The sequence below is a fragment of the Engystomops pustulosus genome, chromosome 3 (assembly GCF_040894005.1).
Source record: "Engystomops pustulosus chromosome 3, aEngPut4.maternal, whole genome shotgun sequence".
Classification (NCBI taxonomy): domain Eukaryota; kingdom Metazoa; phylum Chordata; class Amphibia; order Anura; family Leptodactylidae; genus Engystomops; species Engystomops pustulosus.
In genome coordinates, this window is record NC_092413.1 from 144410548 (window position 1) to 144429007 (window position 18460).

The window sequence follows — 18460 nt, forward strand, 5'->3', positions numbered from 1 at the left end:
GATTTGCGCCGATTGTACCTGAATTGCCCCGGGTTTTTGGCGCACGCGATCGGAATTTGGCGCATCGGCGCCGGTATGCACGCGACGGAAATCGGGGGGCATGGCCGAACGAAAACCCGACGTATTCGGAAAAACCGCCGCATTTAAAAAAAAAATTGTGTCGCGAAAATTTCACTCACCTTCATCCTGGATAGGCCGGTGTATTTCGAGGCATTCCAGCGGACTTCAGCGCAGCAGCGCCACCTGGTGGACGGCGGAGGAACTGCTTTGATGAATCCCGGCCGGACCCGAATCCAGTGCAGAGAACGCGCCGCTGGATCGCGAACGGACCGGGTAAGTAAATCTGCCCCACTGGGTGCTAGTTACAAATCGCATGCGTTTTCATGGAAGCACCATGCAAGCATCGCATGTGACTGCACCCTTAAAGGGAAACTCCAATAAATTTAATGAATTCCATATTTCAGTCTCTTATTCTTTTTCTTGATGCTTTTGACTGCAGTTACACACAGTTACATTAAAACAGTGTGAATCATGATCTCAACCTTTCTCTACTTCATTCATATATGGATACAATATATACCGTATATGATGACATTACATAGACTATTCCCTTGTGCTTATTACGCTTGAGGGAAAGATTTTGTTAGCTTTTTTGCTATCTAGAGAGAGCAAAGTGGTGGTACTGACTCTTCCTGCCCATGTGATGCTGTGATGAAGCTTCTAAGTACTGTTAGAATGGCATAGAGGAAATGGTACACCATAAAAGTAATAATGGATTCTGATCAGAAACAGTAATACTGCACTGTACATAAAAAGTGATAGACAAAAACATTTTCTGCTTATAGAGTGTTATGCAGGGGCGTTGCTAGGGTGGTAAAGAATATGGGGCACAGCCCCAATGCACATGTATCGAACTTTCAGTAATGCCCACTCCGGTACATGTGTGGTTGGACCTATAACTACTGTACCTAACATATACAGCTACAGAAACCACAGGAGAAATCCCTACCTGTTCCATCCAGTGACTGCAGGTGACGTGTCCGCTATCTTCTCCATTAGGCCCGGCATCACCACGTCTCCTCAGCCACATGTCCTCCTTGTTGATTTCACCACACAGACATCTTATGTTCTTCATTGTCCCTACATCTTGGCCCCCTAACAGTGTTATTCTGCTGCTACCCCTAACACTCCCCCTCCTTTATTGTAAGGCCCCATTCACATACATGTATGCTACGGCCAGGCCAGGACTGCTTGGCAGGGGAGGTGGAGAGTTGACCGCTCCTCACATTCTTACGGAAGATCTTTTTTTCTGGTGACTCACTGTACTGTGAACAATGCTCTCCTATGGTGGCCGTATGTTTGCTACTGTCCATATAGCTAGCATACGGCCACCATATACAATCATGTGAAAGGGGCCTACAGATACACAGAAAGTCCTCCTGAAAATACTGTTATTACAGAAATAATAAATGCTTCCTAATATAACATATTGTAAAAGCCATTAAACCTATATATATCTTTAACTGTGCCCCCCCCACTAATTTGCCCTCAATGTGACCCTAAACTAAATGATGCCCTGCCTAATCATGTCCTCATAATGGAGCAGTCTGCACACTCCCCACTAAGAAGTCCCCCACAGTGCCCCAATGTCCTCACAGCCCACAGTAATGTCCCCAAAGTCCCCTCTAATGTACACCTGAGCCCCCAGCAATGTCTAAAGAGCCCCCTGTTATGTCCTCCACAGCCCCCCTGTGATGTCCAAAGAGCCCCCTGTTATGTCCACAGATACCACTCTAATGCCCAAAGAGCCCCCTGTAATGTTCCCCACAGCCCCCCTGTAGTGTTTCCAGAGGCCCCCCTGTAAGGTTCCTCACTGTTTCCCAGTAATGCCCCCCACAGCCCCCTAATTTCCTCACAGGCCCCAGGAATTTCCCCAGAACCCCCTGTAATGTCCCCCACAGTCCCATATTATGTCCTCCAGAGCCCCGACTAAGAAGCCCCCAAAGCTCCCTGTAATATCCCTACAGCCCCCAAATTTCCTCACTGGCCCCAGGGATGTCCCCAGCGCTCCCTGTAGCCATCAGCAATGTCCCCCACAGGACTAAGTCGCCTGATTGTGCCTCTCACGCTTCCCCCACTGCATAAGAAAAAAAAAACACTGATACTCACCTCAGTCTCCTCAGGCTTGTCGCTGTTCTCTGTAGGACCGAGTCGCGGTGACGTCGTCACCCGGCATCTCCTGCTCCCGGCAGCTGTAGTGAGCTGCTTGAAGCAGGAGACGCTGTGTGATCGCGTCTCCTGCTCCCTGTAGTGGGGAACGGAGCCGACAGCTCTGTTCACCATTGCAGGGCAGAGCGTAGGGAAATCTGGCCAGGCAGCAGGAGAAGTGTCCCGGGACATTCGGGGCACGAGGCAAAAAATCTTTTGACCTAGCGACGCCCCTGGTGTTATGTAAGAACTAGAGAATGACACATTAGACAGCCTCCTTAACAGGGAATAACAGAGAAAGAAGGCTACAGAGTAAAATGGTTGATCAAAAACAGCGATTAGGATATTGGTTGTAGCTTTTAATAGGTGCAATGAAATACAAGATCAACTGATAACAGTATGAGGGATAACTTGTCTGCTCCAATCACACAGAACACTGGCTGTAACACAAATTGCTGAAATGTAATGCTTGACCCCTATTGAACAGTCCTTCATGAATGGTTCAGTTTCAGTATAACCTGTGATTTTTCTGTACAGTCTGGTCAGACAAATCCTGGTTTCTTCATGATCTTTATGGTCAGTTTTCGGAAATGCTAGATTACACGGAGATTCCATGATCTTCCCCCCAAAGTCACAATTCCTTGGCGAATTACACACGTGTAACGTCCTTGGGTGAAAACTTGTGCTTGTATCATCAGACTAGTTGAAGACTTCTTTGAGACTCCTGGGGCTGACATATTTAGACGACTGCCATCTTTGTACCAACTAAGAAAGAGTGTGGAATATAAAACTCAGATGTGACTGTAGTGAGAAATACTGTTACAAATGTATGACCATGCTGTCATATTAAAACATTCAATTTAGTGGTGTATGGCTGGAAGGAGTAGCGTAATCTGCTCGTTTTCAATTAAAAATTGCCAGACCCCCATGATAACTGGTATTTTATTAAATAAAGGCAAATGAATATGATGCAATACATTCTTGCCTGTGTAGTGTTAATCAGGGTGTCCCCTGTAGAGCTTGTCACTGCTCATATGAGCTAGCCTACATTGCCTGACTATGGATAATTGCTATATACAATGCTCTAATGGGTGAATATATTGTTTAATGAATGCTGTACAAATGCTGTATTATTGTGTATTACCTGCTAAATAATACTCAAAAAAACCTTCATGAAAAAATTTGGATGTGATGTGCATCATTGTGCTGCAACTACACAGATGCAGGATCATATCTTGGTTAATCCCATATCTTGGTTATAACATTCAGGAGCTTGGGAAAGCTGGGTCACGCTGGCTGACATAAACACTTTATGCACGGAGCTTGTAATTACTAATGGAGGTTAGTCAAGCATGAAGAATCAACCTGAGCAGGATCACTCATACACAGCAGCTGGGGGATGGTGTAGCAATTGATTATTCTACCTTCAGGCACAACCCAGGGATTACATCATTCTCTCCTGCAGTGAAAAACTCACATGCTAGGAGAAGCGCTGAACCAAGCGCTGAAGCAGCCATAGAAGCGACAGAGCTTCATTATCATAATGTTATATCTGTTTTATCAGCAAAACCACTCAGCACAGAGATTAACCCCGTCCCGCTCTGCCTACGATATATCAGACGCTGAGCCAATTCCAGCGCAGCTCGAGATCTGACCTGGGCCAGCATCGGGATAAACTGGATGGCAGCTGCACCCAGTAGCTGACACCCCAGTGTAACACCCGCGGTCGGAGTGGGCTCCAATCGCGGGTGCTCAACCTGTTAACCCCTTACCGACATGTGACGTAATAGTACGTCACATGTCGGGTCCCGGTACATGGAGAGGGCTCGCGGGCCGAGCCCTCTCCATAGCCGGTAAGTCTTTGCTGCATATTACAGCAAAGGCTTACCCGGTAACACCCGCAATCGGTGCCGGCACCGATCGCGGGTGTTTTACCGCTGATCGCCGCCGGCAAAGGTGCCGGCGGCCTCAAAAAGACGACGGCGCGCATGCGCCGCCATCTTTCCGTGGATCGTCGCTCCCCGTGACGTCATTGGGGAGCGGCGATCCGTCACCATGGTAACTTCGGGTGACCCGAAGCTACTTCGGGTTAACCCATTCATTACCATGTGCTGTCAGCACATGGTAATGTATGAGTAGTAAAATCCCCATATACTGCCATACTGTAGTATGGCAGTATATGATAGGATCGATCAGACAACCTAGGGTTAAAGTACCCTAGGGAGTCTGAAAAATAGTAAAAATAAAAATAAAAAAAAAGTTAAAATAAAAAAATTATAATAAAAAAACCTAAAAATTCAAATCACCCCCCTTTCCCTAGAATTGATATAAATATAAATAAACAGTAAAAATCATAAACACATTAGGTATTGCCGCGTCCGAAAATGCCCAATCTATCAAAATATGATAACGGTTTTTCACTGCGTTTAACCCCGTAACGGAAAATCGCGCCCAAAGTCGAAAATGGCACTTTTTTGCCATTTAAAAATTTTTTAAAAATTCTATAAAAAGTGATCAAAAGGTCGTACAGTCCTAAAAATGATAACATTGTAAACGTCATCAAAATCCGCAAAAAACGACACCACCCACAGCTCCATACACCAAAGTATGAAAAAGTTATTAGCCCCAGAAGATGGCAAAATTCCCCAAAAAAATTTTGTACAGGAGATTTTTAATTTTTTTAAATGTATGAAAACATTATAAAACCTATACAAATTTGGTATCCCCGTAATCGTACCGACCCAAAGAATAAAGTAGACATGTCATTTGGGGTGCACAGTGAAATCCGTAAAATCCAAGCCCACAAGAATACGGCACAAATGCGTTTTTTTACCAATTTCACTGCATTTGGAATTTTTTTCCCACTTCCCGGTACATGGCATGAAATATTAAATACCACCATTTTGAAGTGTAATTTGTTACGCAGAAAATAAGCCATCACACAGCTCTGTATATGGAAAAATAAAAAAGTTACAGATTTTTGAATGTGGGGAGTGAAAAATGAAAACGCAAAATCGAAAAAGGGCCGCGGCGGGAAGGGGTTAAATGCCACAGTCAGCGCGCCAATGAGCCCCAATTCCCATAAAGCTCTAAATATAACATTGGGGCTTATTTACTAAGTGTTCGTGGACGCACTTTCATCGGACTTTTTGCCGTTTTTGGGTTTTACGCCGATGTGACAGGTATTTAACCCCTATTGATGGAGGGATGCTAGAGAGCTCCAGGGTTCAAGTAGGGAACTCATAATAAGGTATCCAAAATAAAATAAATCAGCACTCCAAACCCAAAATGGTGAAAATTGGGGTGAAGTTTAATCCCAAACAGGTGACATTTTGGTGAAGTTAACACCTTTCTCAAGCAATGTGTGCTCAATATTTATTCATCCATATATATAAAATAGAAGTGAATACATATTATACACAAGATCATGTGACTTATTAATTCAATCTCGGTACCTGGCGTCTCATACTATACAAACAAAAGAAAAAGTTCATGGCGGAGTTCATGTTTCAATCAATGCAAGTGCTTTGCACAATATTGTAACGCGGTGGCCATTTGGAGTGAGGGCTGCCAGGTACATTAGTGTTAAATACCTCTGCTTACAGAAAAATAGCGCTAACAAGTCAAAAACTGGAACATCATACAGTTAAGTATAGAAAGTGTAAAAACGCTAATGTACAAAAAGGATACATCTACAGGGATATCAACCCCACAGTATGCTATTCACTGGCTCTAAGGCTAAGTAGCTAGTCAGTGCCTCAACGCAGTGCCTCACTTCCAATGGTCATGTCCGTCTTGTTACAATAATACAGTGCATGTACGGCTGATAGTTCCGGTCATGCGCTGTGCATTCATTGGGACGCAAACTCCACCATGAACTTTTTCTTTTTGTGGTACACTATGAGAAGCTTCATTTTTAGAGATGAGCGAGCACTAAAATGCTCGGGTACTCGTTATTCGAGACAAACTTTTCCCGATGCTCGAGTGCTCGTCTCGAATAACGAGCCCCATTGAAGTCAATGGGAGACTCGAGCATTTTTCAAGGGGACCAAGGCTCTGCACAGGGAAGCTTGGCCAAACACCTGGGAACCTCAGAAAAGGATGGAAACACCACGGAAATGGACAGGAAACAGCAGGGGCAGCATGCATGGATGCCTCTGAGGCTGCTTAATCGCACCATTATGCCAAAATTATGGGCAACAGCATGGCCATGACAGAGTGACAGAATGAAGCTAGATAGCATGTAAAACATCCAATAATTGACCCTGACACTATAGGGGACGGCATGCAGAGGCAGCGGCAGCAGCGGCAGGCTAGAGAGTGGCATGGCAACATACCCTAAATGGACTCAGGCTTCAAACCAATGGGTGGCAGAGAGGAACCAAAGGAGGTGAGCAAGAAGCGCTCAAATAATATCGGTACATGATAAAAGTTTGCCAGTATATTTTGTGGATTACACAGCAGGGTGGCGACAAAGTTAACATGGAAGCCATGAAAACAACCCAAAATTCTGCCTGACACAGCTCGTTTGATAAGGGGACCATGTATGGAGGCAGTGAACTAGTAGTAGATTAAAGGTGCTGCAGTTAAAACTATGTTAGTTGGATCTTGGCATGGAGCTGGCGCTCCGCTGCCAGGCGAGCTTTCGCCAATCCAAGCCCCTGTCTCTAGGCTACTCCCCAAACAGCACTTCTAAGAACCTTTTGTATAAGATCAAGTGTAGTAGCGTTCTTATAAGTTTGGGATATGGCGGGTGAGGGGAATGTAAACAGATGCGCAAGAAGCGCATGATGCGCATGGAGCTGGCGCTCCGCTGCCAGGTGAGCTTTCGCCAATCCAAGCCCCTGTCTCTAGGCTACTCCCCAAACAGCACTTCTAAGAACCTTTTGTATAAGATCAAGTGTAGTAGCGTTCTTATAAGTTTGGGATATGGCGGGTGAGGGGAATGTAAACAGATGCGCAAGAAGCGCTGAAATAATATCGGTAAATGATAAAAGTTTGCAAGTATATTTTGTGGATTACACAGCAGGGTGGCGACAAAGTTAACAAGTTTGATGTGGAATGCCCTGTAATAGCTCTTGGGCGGTGTGCCTTTTATCGCCTACGCTCAGCAGTTTGAGCACCGCCTGCTGTCGCTTAGCGATGGCACTGCTGCTGTGCCTAGAGCTACCGACTTATGGCGCCATGGCCACGGATGGTAATTCGGAGGAGGAGGAGGTGGAGGAGGGGTGGGAGGAGGAGGAGGTATACTAGACCTTTGAGACCTGGACCGAGGTAGGCCCCACAATTCTCTGCGTCGGCAGTATATGACCAGCCCCAGGGTCAGACTCGGTCCCAGCCTGCACCAATTTAAGTGTAGTAGCGTTCTTATAAGTTTGGGATATGGCGGGTGAGGGGAATGTAAACAGATGCGCAAGAAGCGCATGATGCGCATGGAGCTGGCGCTCCGCTGCCAGGCGAGCTTTCGCCAATCCAAGCCCCTGTCTCTAGGCTACTCCCCAAACAGCACTTCTAAGAACCTTTTGTATAAGATCAAGTGTAGTAGCGTTCTTATAAGTTTAGGATATGGCGGGTGAGGGGAATGTAAACAGATGCGCAAGAAGCGCTGAAATAATATTGGTAAATGATAAAAGTTTGCCAGTATATTTTGTGGATAACACAGCAGGGTGGCGACAAAGTTAACAACTTTGATGTGGAATCCATGAAAACAACCCAAATTTCTGCCTGACACACCTCGTTTGATAAGGGGACGATGTATGGAGGCAGCTATATGGACGACTTTTGGAGGTAGCAATGGAGACAACGTGTGGAGGCTGCTATGGAGACAATTTAATTTGGATAGTGCCTGTATGTGGCAGTCCAAAAAAGTTTTCAAACCAGAGGAGCAGGTAGGTGGCCCTCCAGAAAAATGAAATAGATTGAGTGCCTGTATGTGGCAGTCCAAAAAAGTTTTCAAACCAGAGGAGCGGGTAGGTGGCCCTCCAGAAAAATGAAATAGATTGAGTGCCTGTATGTGGCAGTCCAAAAAAGTTTTCAAACCAGAGGAGCAGGTAGGTGGCCCTCCAGAAAAATTGAATAGATTGAGTGCCTGTATGTGGCAGTCCAAAAAACTTTTCAAACCAGAGGAGCAGGTAGGTGGCCCTCCAGTAAAATGGAATAGATTGAGTGCCTGTATGTGGCAGTCCAAAAAAGTTTTCATACCAGAGGAGCAGGTAGGTGGCCCTCCAGAAAAATTGAATAGATTGAGTGCCTGTATGTGGCACTCCCAAAAATTGTTTAAAACAGAGGACCGGGTAGGTGGCCCTCCAGAAAAATTAAATGCATAAAGTACTATAGCTAGAGCCAGTGGGCCCTGTCAAAAAATAGCCAGTTTCCTACGCTTTAGTGTACAAAGAGGAGGAGAAGGAGGAAAATGAGGAGGAGGAGGAGTGCATAAATTATTCAGGTTGAGCTTCCTTCATCTGGTGGAGATTGGAAATTATGAGAAATCCCGGCTTTATTCATCTTAATAAGCGTCAGCCTGTCAGCGCTGTCAGTCGACAGGCGTGTACGCTTATCGGTGATGATGCCACCAGCTGCACTGAAAACCCGCTCGGACAACACGCTAGCAGCAGGGCAGGCAAGAACCTCCAAGGCGTACAGCGCCAGTTCGTGCCACATGTCCAGCTTTGAAACCCAGTAGTTGTAGGGAGCTGTGTGATCATTTAGGACGATGGTATGGTCAGCTACGTACTCCCTCACCATCTTTCTGTAAAGATCAGCCCTACTCTGCCGAGACTGGGGACAGGTGATAGTGTCTTGCTGGGGTGACATAAAGCTGGCATAAGCCTTGTAAAGCGTACCCTTGCCAGTGCTGGACAAGCTGCCTGCACGCCTACTCTCCCTCGCTACTTGTCCCGCAGAACTACGCACTCTGCCGCTAGCGCTGTCAGAAGGGAAATAGTGTTTCAGCTTGTGCACCAGGGCCTGCTGGTATTCATGCATTCTCACACTCCTTTCCTCTCCAGGGATGAGAGTGGAAAGATTTTGCTTGTACCGTGGGTCCAGGAGAGTGAATACCCAGTAATCGGTGCTGGAATAAATTCTTTGAACGCGAGGGTCACGGGATAGGCAGCCTAGCATGAAATCTGCCATATGCGCCAGAGTACCAACACGTAAGAATTCACTCCCCTCACTGGCCTGACTGTCCATTTCCTCCTCCTCCAACTCCTCCAACTCCTCTTCTTCTGCCCATACACGCTGAACAGTGAAGGACTCAACAATGGTCCCCTCTTGTGTCTCACCAACATTCTCCTCCTCTTCCTCCTCATCCTCCTCCACCTCCACCTCCTCCGATATGCGCTGAGAAACAGACCTAAGGGTGCTTTGGCTATCAACAAGGGAATCTTCTTCCCCCGTCTCTTGTGACGAGCGCAAAGCTTCAGACTTCATGCTGATCAGAGAGTTTTTCAACAGGCCAAGCAGCGGGATGGTGAGGCTGATGATGGCGGCATCGCCATTGACCATCTGTGTTGACTCCTCAAAGTTACTCAGTTACTCAGCACCGCACAGATGCGGCGCACCTTCGTGAGCAAATCAGTCAGATTGGGGTATGTCTTGAGGAAACGCTGAACTATCAGATTTAACACATGGGCCAGGCATGGCACATGTGTCAGTCTGCCGAGTTGCAGAGCCGCCACCAGGTTACGGCCGTTGTCACACACAACCATGCCTGGCTTCAGGTTCAGCGGTGCCATCCACAGATCAGTCTGCGCTGTGATGCCCTGTAATAGCTCTTGGGCGGTGTGCCTTTTATCGCCTAGGCTCAGCAGTTTGAGCACCGCCTGCTGTCGCTTAGCGACGGCACTGCTGCTGTGCCTAGAGCTACCGACTGATGGCGGCATGGCCACGGATGGTAGTTCGGAGGAGGAGGTGGAGGAGGGGTGGGAGGAGGAGGAGGCATAGTAGGCCTGAAAGACCTGGACCGAGGTAGGCCCCGCAATCCTCGGCGTCGGCAGTATATGACCAGCCGCAGGGTCAGACTCGGTCCCAGCCTCCACCAAGTTAACCCAATGTGCCGTCAGCGATATATAGTGGCCCTGCCCGGCAGCACTCGTCCACGTGTCCGTGGTCAGGTGGACCTTGTCAGAAACGGCGTTGGTCAGGGCACGGATGATGTTGTCTGACACGTGCTGGTGCAGGGCTGGGACGGCACATCGGGAAAAGTAGTGGCGGCTGGGGACCGAATACCGAGGGGCGGCCGCCGCCATGAGGTTGCGAAAGGCCTCGGTCTCTACTAGCCTATAGGGCAGCATCTCCAGGCTAAGCAATCTGGAGATGTGGACATTAAGGGCTTGGGCGTGCGGGTGGGTTGCACTATATTTACATTTCCGCTCCAGCGTCTGGGGTATAGAGAGCTGAACGCTGGTGGATGCTGTGGAGGATCGTGAAGGCGACGATGGGGTTTTTGTGCCAGGGTCCTGGGCAGGGGGCTGACTATCAGCTGACACAGGGGAAGGAGCAGTGGTGTGCACGGCCGGAGGTGAACGGGCTTGGTGCCACTGAGTGGGGTGTTTAGCATTCATATGCCTGCGCATACTGGTGGTAGTTAAGCTAGTAGTGGTGGAACCCCTGCTGATCCTGGTTTGGCAAAGGTTGCACACCACAGTCCGTCGGTCATCCGGTGTTTCCTTAAAGAACCTCCAGACTTCTGAAAATCTAGCCCTCGCCGCGGGAGCCCTCGCCACGGGAGCTTCACTACGTGACACATTTGGCGCTGATGCACCTGCTCTGGCCCTGCCTCTCCGTCTGGCCCCACCACTGCCTCTTCCAACCTGTTCTGGTCGAGGACTCTCCTCCGTCTCAGAAGCACTGTGTTCACCCGGCCTCTCAACCCAGCTTGGGTCTGTCACCTCATCATCCTCCGATCCCTCAGTCTGCTCCCCCCTCGGACTTCCTGCCCTGACAACAACTTCACCACTGTCTGACAATCGTGTCTCCTCATCGCCGGACACCTCTTTACACACTTCTTCCACTACGTCAAGAAGGTCATCATCACCCACAGACTGCGACTGGTGGAAAACCTGGGCATCGGAAAATTGCTCAGCAGCAACTGGACAAGTGGTTTGTGACTGTGGGAAGGGTCCAGAAAACAGTTCCTCAGAGTATGCCAGTTCAAATGGCAAATTTTCCTGGGAGGGGGCAGACTGGGGGGGAGGAGGCTGAGGTGCAGAAGCTGGAGGAGTGCCGATTTCGGTGACATGGGTGGACTGCGTGGAAGACTGACTGGTGGACAAATTGCTCGAAGCATTGTCGGCAATCCACGACATCACCTGTTCGCACTGTTCTGGCCTCAACAGTGCTCTACCATGAGTCCCAGTAACTTGAGACATGAACCTAGGGAGTGTAGCTCTGCGGCGTTCCCCTGCTCCCTCATCAGCAGGTGGTGTCTCACCCCGCCCAGGACCACGGCCTCTGACCCCTGCAGTAGTTGGACGCCCACGTCCCCGCCCTCGTCCTCTACCCCTAGCCCTCGGGTTAAACATTTTGAAAATGAAAGTTATAACTTTAATTTTTTTTTTACTTTTTTTTGTGTTTTTTTGTGTTTTTTAGTTTTTTTTTGTGTTTTTTAGTTTTTAAAACCAAACAATGCTATCCTATTGCTATGGCTATTTTCTAGCCAAGTATGAAAGCACACTGCTATGCCAGATGAGATGACGCTGAGTTATGAAAAAATAAACGTAAAATAAAAAGGAAATGGCAGACTGTGCCTAATTGAAATCCAACCCCTAATAAATTTTCCCACTTTGGTCTTTGCGATGGATATGTGCGTCACTAAGCGCTAAACACAGCGGTCGCAAGTCTCACTCCAAATTCCTGACAATTGGCTAGTAGATGCACTGCAGCAAGGACAGCCACCAGCAGATCAACCAGAAATAAAATATATATAACGCTATTGTAGGCGTAAGTAAGCCGTTTGGATTCTCCTTTGGCTATTTTCTAGCCAAGTATGAAAGCACACTGATGAGATGACGCTGAGTTATGAAAAAATAAACGTAAAATAAAAAGAAACTGCCAGACTGTGCCTAATTGAAATCCAACCCCTAATAAATTTTCCCACTTCGGTCTTTGCGATGGATATGTGCGTCACTAAGCGCTAAACACAGCGGTCGCAAGTCTCACTCCAAATTCCTGACAATTGGCTAGTAGATGCACTGCAGCAAGGACAGCCACCAGCAGATCAACCAGAAATAAAATATATATAACGCTATTGTAGGCGTAAGTAAGCCGTTTGGATTCTCCTTTGGCTATTTTCTAGCCAAGTATGAAAGCACACTGATGAGATGACGCTGAGTTATGAAAAAATAAACGTAAAATAAAAAGAAACTGCCAGACTGTGCCTAATTGAAATCCAACCCCTAATAAATTTTCCCACTTCGGTCTTTGCGATGGATATGTGCGTCACTAAGCGCTAAACACAGCGGTCGCAAGTCTCACTCCAAATTCCTGACAATTGGCTAGTAGATGCACTGCAGCAAGGACAGCCACCAGCAGATCAACCAGAAATAAAATATATATAACGCTATTGTAGGCGTAAGTAAGCCGTTTGGATTCTCCTTTGGCTATTTTCTAGCCAAGTATGAAAGCACACTGATGAGATGACGCTGAGTTATGAAAAAATAAACGTACAATAAAAAGAAACTGCCAGACTGTGCCTAATTGAAATCCAACCCCTAATAAATTTTCCCACTTCAGTCTTTGCGATGGATATGTGCGTCACTAAGCGCTAAACACAGCGGTCGCAAGTCTCACTCCAAATTCCTGACAATTGGCTAGTAGATGCACTGCAGCAAGGACAGCCACCAGCAGATCAACCAGAAATAAAATATATATAACGCTATTGTAGGCGTAAGTAAGCCGTTTGGATTCTCCTTTGGCTATTTTCTAGCAAAGTATGAAAGCACACTGATGAGATGACGCTGAGTTATGAAAAAATAAACGTAAAATAAAAAGGAAATGGCAGACTGTGCCTAATTGAAATCAAACCCCTAATAAATTTTCCCACTTTGGTGTTTGAGGTGGATATGTGTGTCACTAAGAGCTAAACACAACGGTAGCAAGTCCCCCTGCAAATTCCTCACAATATGGTACTAGCTGCACTACTAGTGCCAGCAAGCCCAGCCACAAGCAAACAAAAAAAAAAAGTATAACGTTATTGTAGCCCTAAGAAGGGCTGTTGGGTTCTTGTTGAATCACTCCTGCCTAACACTATTCTAATAGAACACCCTAACGCTTTCCCTGACCAGCAGCAGCTCTCTCCCTAGCGGCATCCAGACACAGAATGATCCGAGCAGCGCGGGCAGCGGCTAGTCTATCCCAGGGTCACCTGATCTGGCCAGCCAACCACTGCTATCGACGTGTAAGGGTACCACGTCATGCTGGGTGGAGTGCAGAGTCTCCTGGCTTGTGATTGGCTCTGTTTCTGGCCGCCAAAAAGCAAAACGGCGGGAGCTGCCATTTTCTCGAGCGGGCGAAGTATTCGTCCGAGCAACGAGCAGTTTCGAGTACGCTAATGCTCGAACGAGCATCAAGCTCGGACGAGTATGTTCGCTCATCTCTATTCATTTTATATAGGATACTATGACCAGTAGTGATCTATGATTTCTCTATGTGCATCTAAAGACGATGTTCATAAACATTTTGCAATATCTTGTTGACAATGTGTTTACACAAGTAACCACAAGTGCATTGTAAATGGAAATATGATAACATGATGTAAACATGATGTGAACACAGACGTGATGTAAACTCAAACGTAATGTTACTGCAAAAGTGATGTCAAATTGTTTAGATTACATTTAAGCAAACATGTCGTTTACATGGCGTTTGCGCTTACATCACATTTGCGTTTACATTTATTGTATCACGTTCATTTGACATTTGCATTGCATTTATCTTGCAGTCGCATTTACATAGCATTAATGTTGCATTGTGGCGCTTGGGTCACATTCGTGTTATCGTCTGTGTGTGTTTGCTTATACGTGGGGTTCAATCTACAAGTGGCATTTGCATTTACATGGCATTTTAGTCTTATTTGCATTTATGTGCCATTTGTGTTTACATGACGTTTGTCACATTTGCATAGCATTTGTGTTTTTGTGGTGTTTGCGTTGCATTTACTCTTACTCGTATGTAAAGTTATGTGGCAAATGCATTGCATTTACGTGGCATATGCGTCATGTCTAGGTTTTATTTACATCACGTTTGCGTGTTATGTGGCGTTTACGTTGCATTTACATTGCATATGCGTGGCATTTGTTGTGTTTACATTGCATTTGTGTTTACCTAGTATTTATGTTGCATATGACAGTTTAACACGTGGCTCTTGCGTGGCATTTCTGCTTACGTCTGCGTGGTGTTTGTGTTGCATTTATATGGTGTTTACATTGTGTTTGCATTTATATTGCACTTGCATTGACAATTACATTGGGGCACATTTACTTACCCAGTAACCGGAGTTCACATAAAGGGGCTTATTTACTAAGGTCCCGCGGTCGCGCTTTCGTTGGGGTTTCCGCTGGGACAGGTATTGGGGATTGTGTTGCATGCGATTGGACTGTGGCTAAATGCGGGATTTAACTTTATAATTGTGTTGCAAGATCAAGCACTTACATGCACTGGGAAGAAGAAGGTGAACTCTGTCGAACCTGAGCAAGGAAGCGACACATGCAGGATATCGGGTGCACGATCTTAGTGAGTCGCAGCACAGTGCATTATCGCGGAACAATGCACTTTGGATGAACTTCTCAGACAGGTAAATAAATGTGCCCCAAAGTGTATTGTTTGACTAGAATGTGCTGTGATTCACTAAGATCGTGTGCTTGATATCATGAATGTGTCGCTGACAAAGTTCACCATCTTTTTAGTGGTGCGTCTAAGTGCAAGGGCTTGTGACACAATTTGAAAGTTAAATCCTGCACTCAGTCCGAATCAGTCGGACTGTCCAATGGCACGCCCCCTAATTTATGTCGCATGGAAGCTAGCGCAGCCGTCACAAAAGGATCACATGCACAATCCCAGCGCAGACACTTCTTATATTCCTGTGTAAGCCCCAAAAACGGTGCACAGACAAAAGTGTGTGCGTGACCCTTAGTAAATGAGCCCCATTGTGTTTGCGTCATGTTTGCGTTTACATTGCATCTGTGTTTACGATGCGTTTGTGTTTACACTGTACTCACATTTCCATTACGTATGCATTTACATTGCGTTTGTATCCTGTTCCCATCACAAATTGCCACATTGTGTAACAATTTGTAACACTGAATATTAGCAGAATTTAACAAAATGTATGAACACGACATGTAGAAAAGCATAGAGAGATCACACACTGTGTGCCACTGATTAGACAATATCAGAGAACATTAGTATGACACAGGCCTCCAGATCCAGACAGAACTGACAGAACACAGATTACAATGGTCAGATACTGGGACTGATATCAACAAATATCCACCACACAAGTGAGGTGGTTAAAGGGCCTCTTAAAGAACAAATTGAAACAGTCAATGTAGTTTTTCTGGCTACTTGACCTGGGGATTTAAGCATTTTATGGTCATAGCCAAACTGTTTCTGTGGGTTACATTTTTAGACTGCTAGGTTATTAAATTTACACACTAAATGTGACCATAGCTATGATTTGAGACTTATTGATTGGAAGGATATTTTAATTTAAGCATGAATACATTTTTGAAGAAAATGTGTTGTTTTTCAGCTTATTTCTCTTGCATTTAGTGGTGTATCTGAAAGCCTGCTGTCCCCTTCACACAGATCAGGAGGCTGATGGGTAACTTACGCTGATGGGTTACGCTTCAAGATTATGTTTAATTTGATATTATTGATAATTTGCTTTTATTGATAGCAGGAACACAGGTAAAAGTCAGGAACGCAGTCCTTGTCACATTAACAGTGTACATGAAGAAATAACAATGTAATGATAGATGATATATGAATCAGGAATGACAGTATTCGTCATATGGGAATGCGTCTTACCTTAGTCTCCAATATGGTTGTGATGCACTTTGGGTACAATTGAGTGTGACCATTTGACCCACAGAAGCATAAAATGTCTTCACCTTAACTTTGTGTGATTTGGGACCTATTTCAGACTCCTCTTAATGGAAAAGAAAATTATAATAATCACGTCTGACTCATTTAGTGAAAAATGAGAATGGAAAATCCATACAATATTTCTTACCCTTACAGTCTGGCCCATGACACTTTTGGTAACATGGCCCCGGTAACCTGCAGCTTTGTGCCATACAGCTGGATCTTGAGGCTGGACAGCCTGTCAATTGCATAATTATAATAACTGTCACATATATTTTCTAGTTATTTAAGCCCCCTCAATTATTGCCACTATTGTGTGTCTTATTTTAGTGATTAGCAAACTTATTGCTATTTTGCACATTGGGACAGATTTATCAAGTTGTCTGAAAGTCAGAATATTTCTAGTTGCCCATGGCAACCAATCACAGCTCAGCTTTCATTTTACCAGTAGTCGTGAATATTTTAAAGGGGAGCTGTGATTGGTTGCCATGGGCAACTAAAAATATTCTGACTTTCAGACAGCTTGATAAATCTGCCCCATTATGTGGTACATTTATCAAAAACAGTGCAAAGTGCACTATGTGCAGTTTGCCTGTGAAGTGTGCAGGGTACGCCAGATTCATGAATTGTGGCTCCCATTCAGCATGAATCTGGCGCTCTCTGCACTGCTCCGACAAAGTGGCGTCCTTTTCTGGGTGGGCTTGGGGGTGAGCAACAACAACACCGAGACAGCCTCCGTGAAGGGTCCCCGCCGGCTTGGTGAACAGAACTGACCAGAGCGCTCTCAGGGTAAGATATTAATTTTTATTGTCTACCTTGATATGTCACTTCTGGTTCACTGGTTGGACGGACCGGGTAAGACTGTCTCTGTGTTATGTATTTGCCACTATTGTTCACTGTAACCTAAGCTCAGAGTTTTTGGCAAAGAACCACTTTGTAAGGTGATGGACAGAGACTGGACAGTGACAGATGCTCAGACAGTCTGTGGTGTTAGCTGAAGCAGTGAGACGGGAAGTAGTAACCCTTAGATGTCTGCAATGCTAGAGTGGGATTTGAGTGCATCGGAAGACCGACTGTGTCTTGCATTTACTCTGTCAGCTCGCTGCCGGCAGCTATCTCATCCTCCCTCAAAGGATTAATTAGGACCCACCTTACAAAAGTCAAGAGGGCTGTTGGGGCCCTGCATAAAAATCCCTAACAATATTTGTTATATTTGTAATATTTGTAATATTTGTTTTTCTGGTGCGCCATTTTCTTGTGGGCTTGGAATTTATGGCTTTCCCTGTGTGCCCCAAATGACATGTCTACTTTATTCTTTGGGTCGGTGCGATGACGGGGATAACTAATATGTATAGGTTTTATAATGTTTTCATAATTTACAATTTTTCTTAATTTACAAAACTTAAAACCTCCTTTACAAAATTTTTTTGGGGGATTTTGCCATCTTCTGGCACTAATATCTTTATTATACTTTGGTGTATGGATCTGTGGTTGGTGTTATTTCTTGCGACTTTTGATGCCGTTTTTTTAATGCTACCATTTTTCGGACCGTACGACCTTTTGATCACTTTTTATTTAATTTTTTAATGTTTTTCAAAATGGCAAAAAAGTGCCATTTTCAACTTCGGGAGCTATTTTCTGTTATGGGGTTAAACGCAGTGAAAAACGAATATTATATTTTGATATATCGGGCATTTTCGGACACGGCAATACCTAATGATTTTTACTGTTTATTTATATTTATATCAGTTCTAGGAAAAGGGGGTGATTTGAATTCTTAGGTTTTTTTATTTTTAACTTTTTTTATTTTTACTATTTTTCAGACTCCCTAGGGTACTGATTGATCCTATCCTATACTGCCATACAGATTTTCCACCTCATTCATTACAATGTGCTGATCGCACATTCTAATGAAAGTGTTAAAGCGAGACAGCCTCGGGTATTCGGAAGACCCAAAGCTGCCGGTAATCGATCGGTGCTATGCCCGTGAGCCCTCTCCATGCATCGGGACCCGACGTGCGCTGTACTATTATGGCACTCTTTGGGAAGGGGTTAAATACATGTCCAATAATGTGCAGTCAGAGAGAAAACTGGCTCAAGGGCTTTATTAAATGTGGCCCTAAGAGTTATCATTGTTTTTTATTCCTGGTTAAACACATGGCCAGGT

At 45.4% G+C, this 18460-nt stretch overlaps 1 protein-coding gene across 1 annotated transcript in view; it reads right to left on the bottom strand.

Moving 5' to 3' along the window:
• Positions 1 to 2559: 2559 nt before the first annotated feature.
• Positions 2560 to 18460, bottom strand: part of LOC140120567 (matrix metalloproteinase-23-like) — a 30001-nt gene continuing 14100 nt past the window's right edge. The window contains exons 6-8 of the mRNA XM_072139557.1: positions 16442 to 16531; positions 16237 to 16357; positions 2560 to 2973 (exon numbers count right to left, since the gene is read on the bottom strand). Coding sequence (XP_071995658.1) covers positions 2802 to 2973; positions 16237 to 16357; positions 16442 to 16531 — 383 coding nt within the window. The 3' untranslated portion in view covers positions 2560 to 2801. The remainder of the gene's footprint in view (positions 2974 to 16236; positions 16358 to 16441; positions 16532 to 18460) is intronic.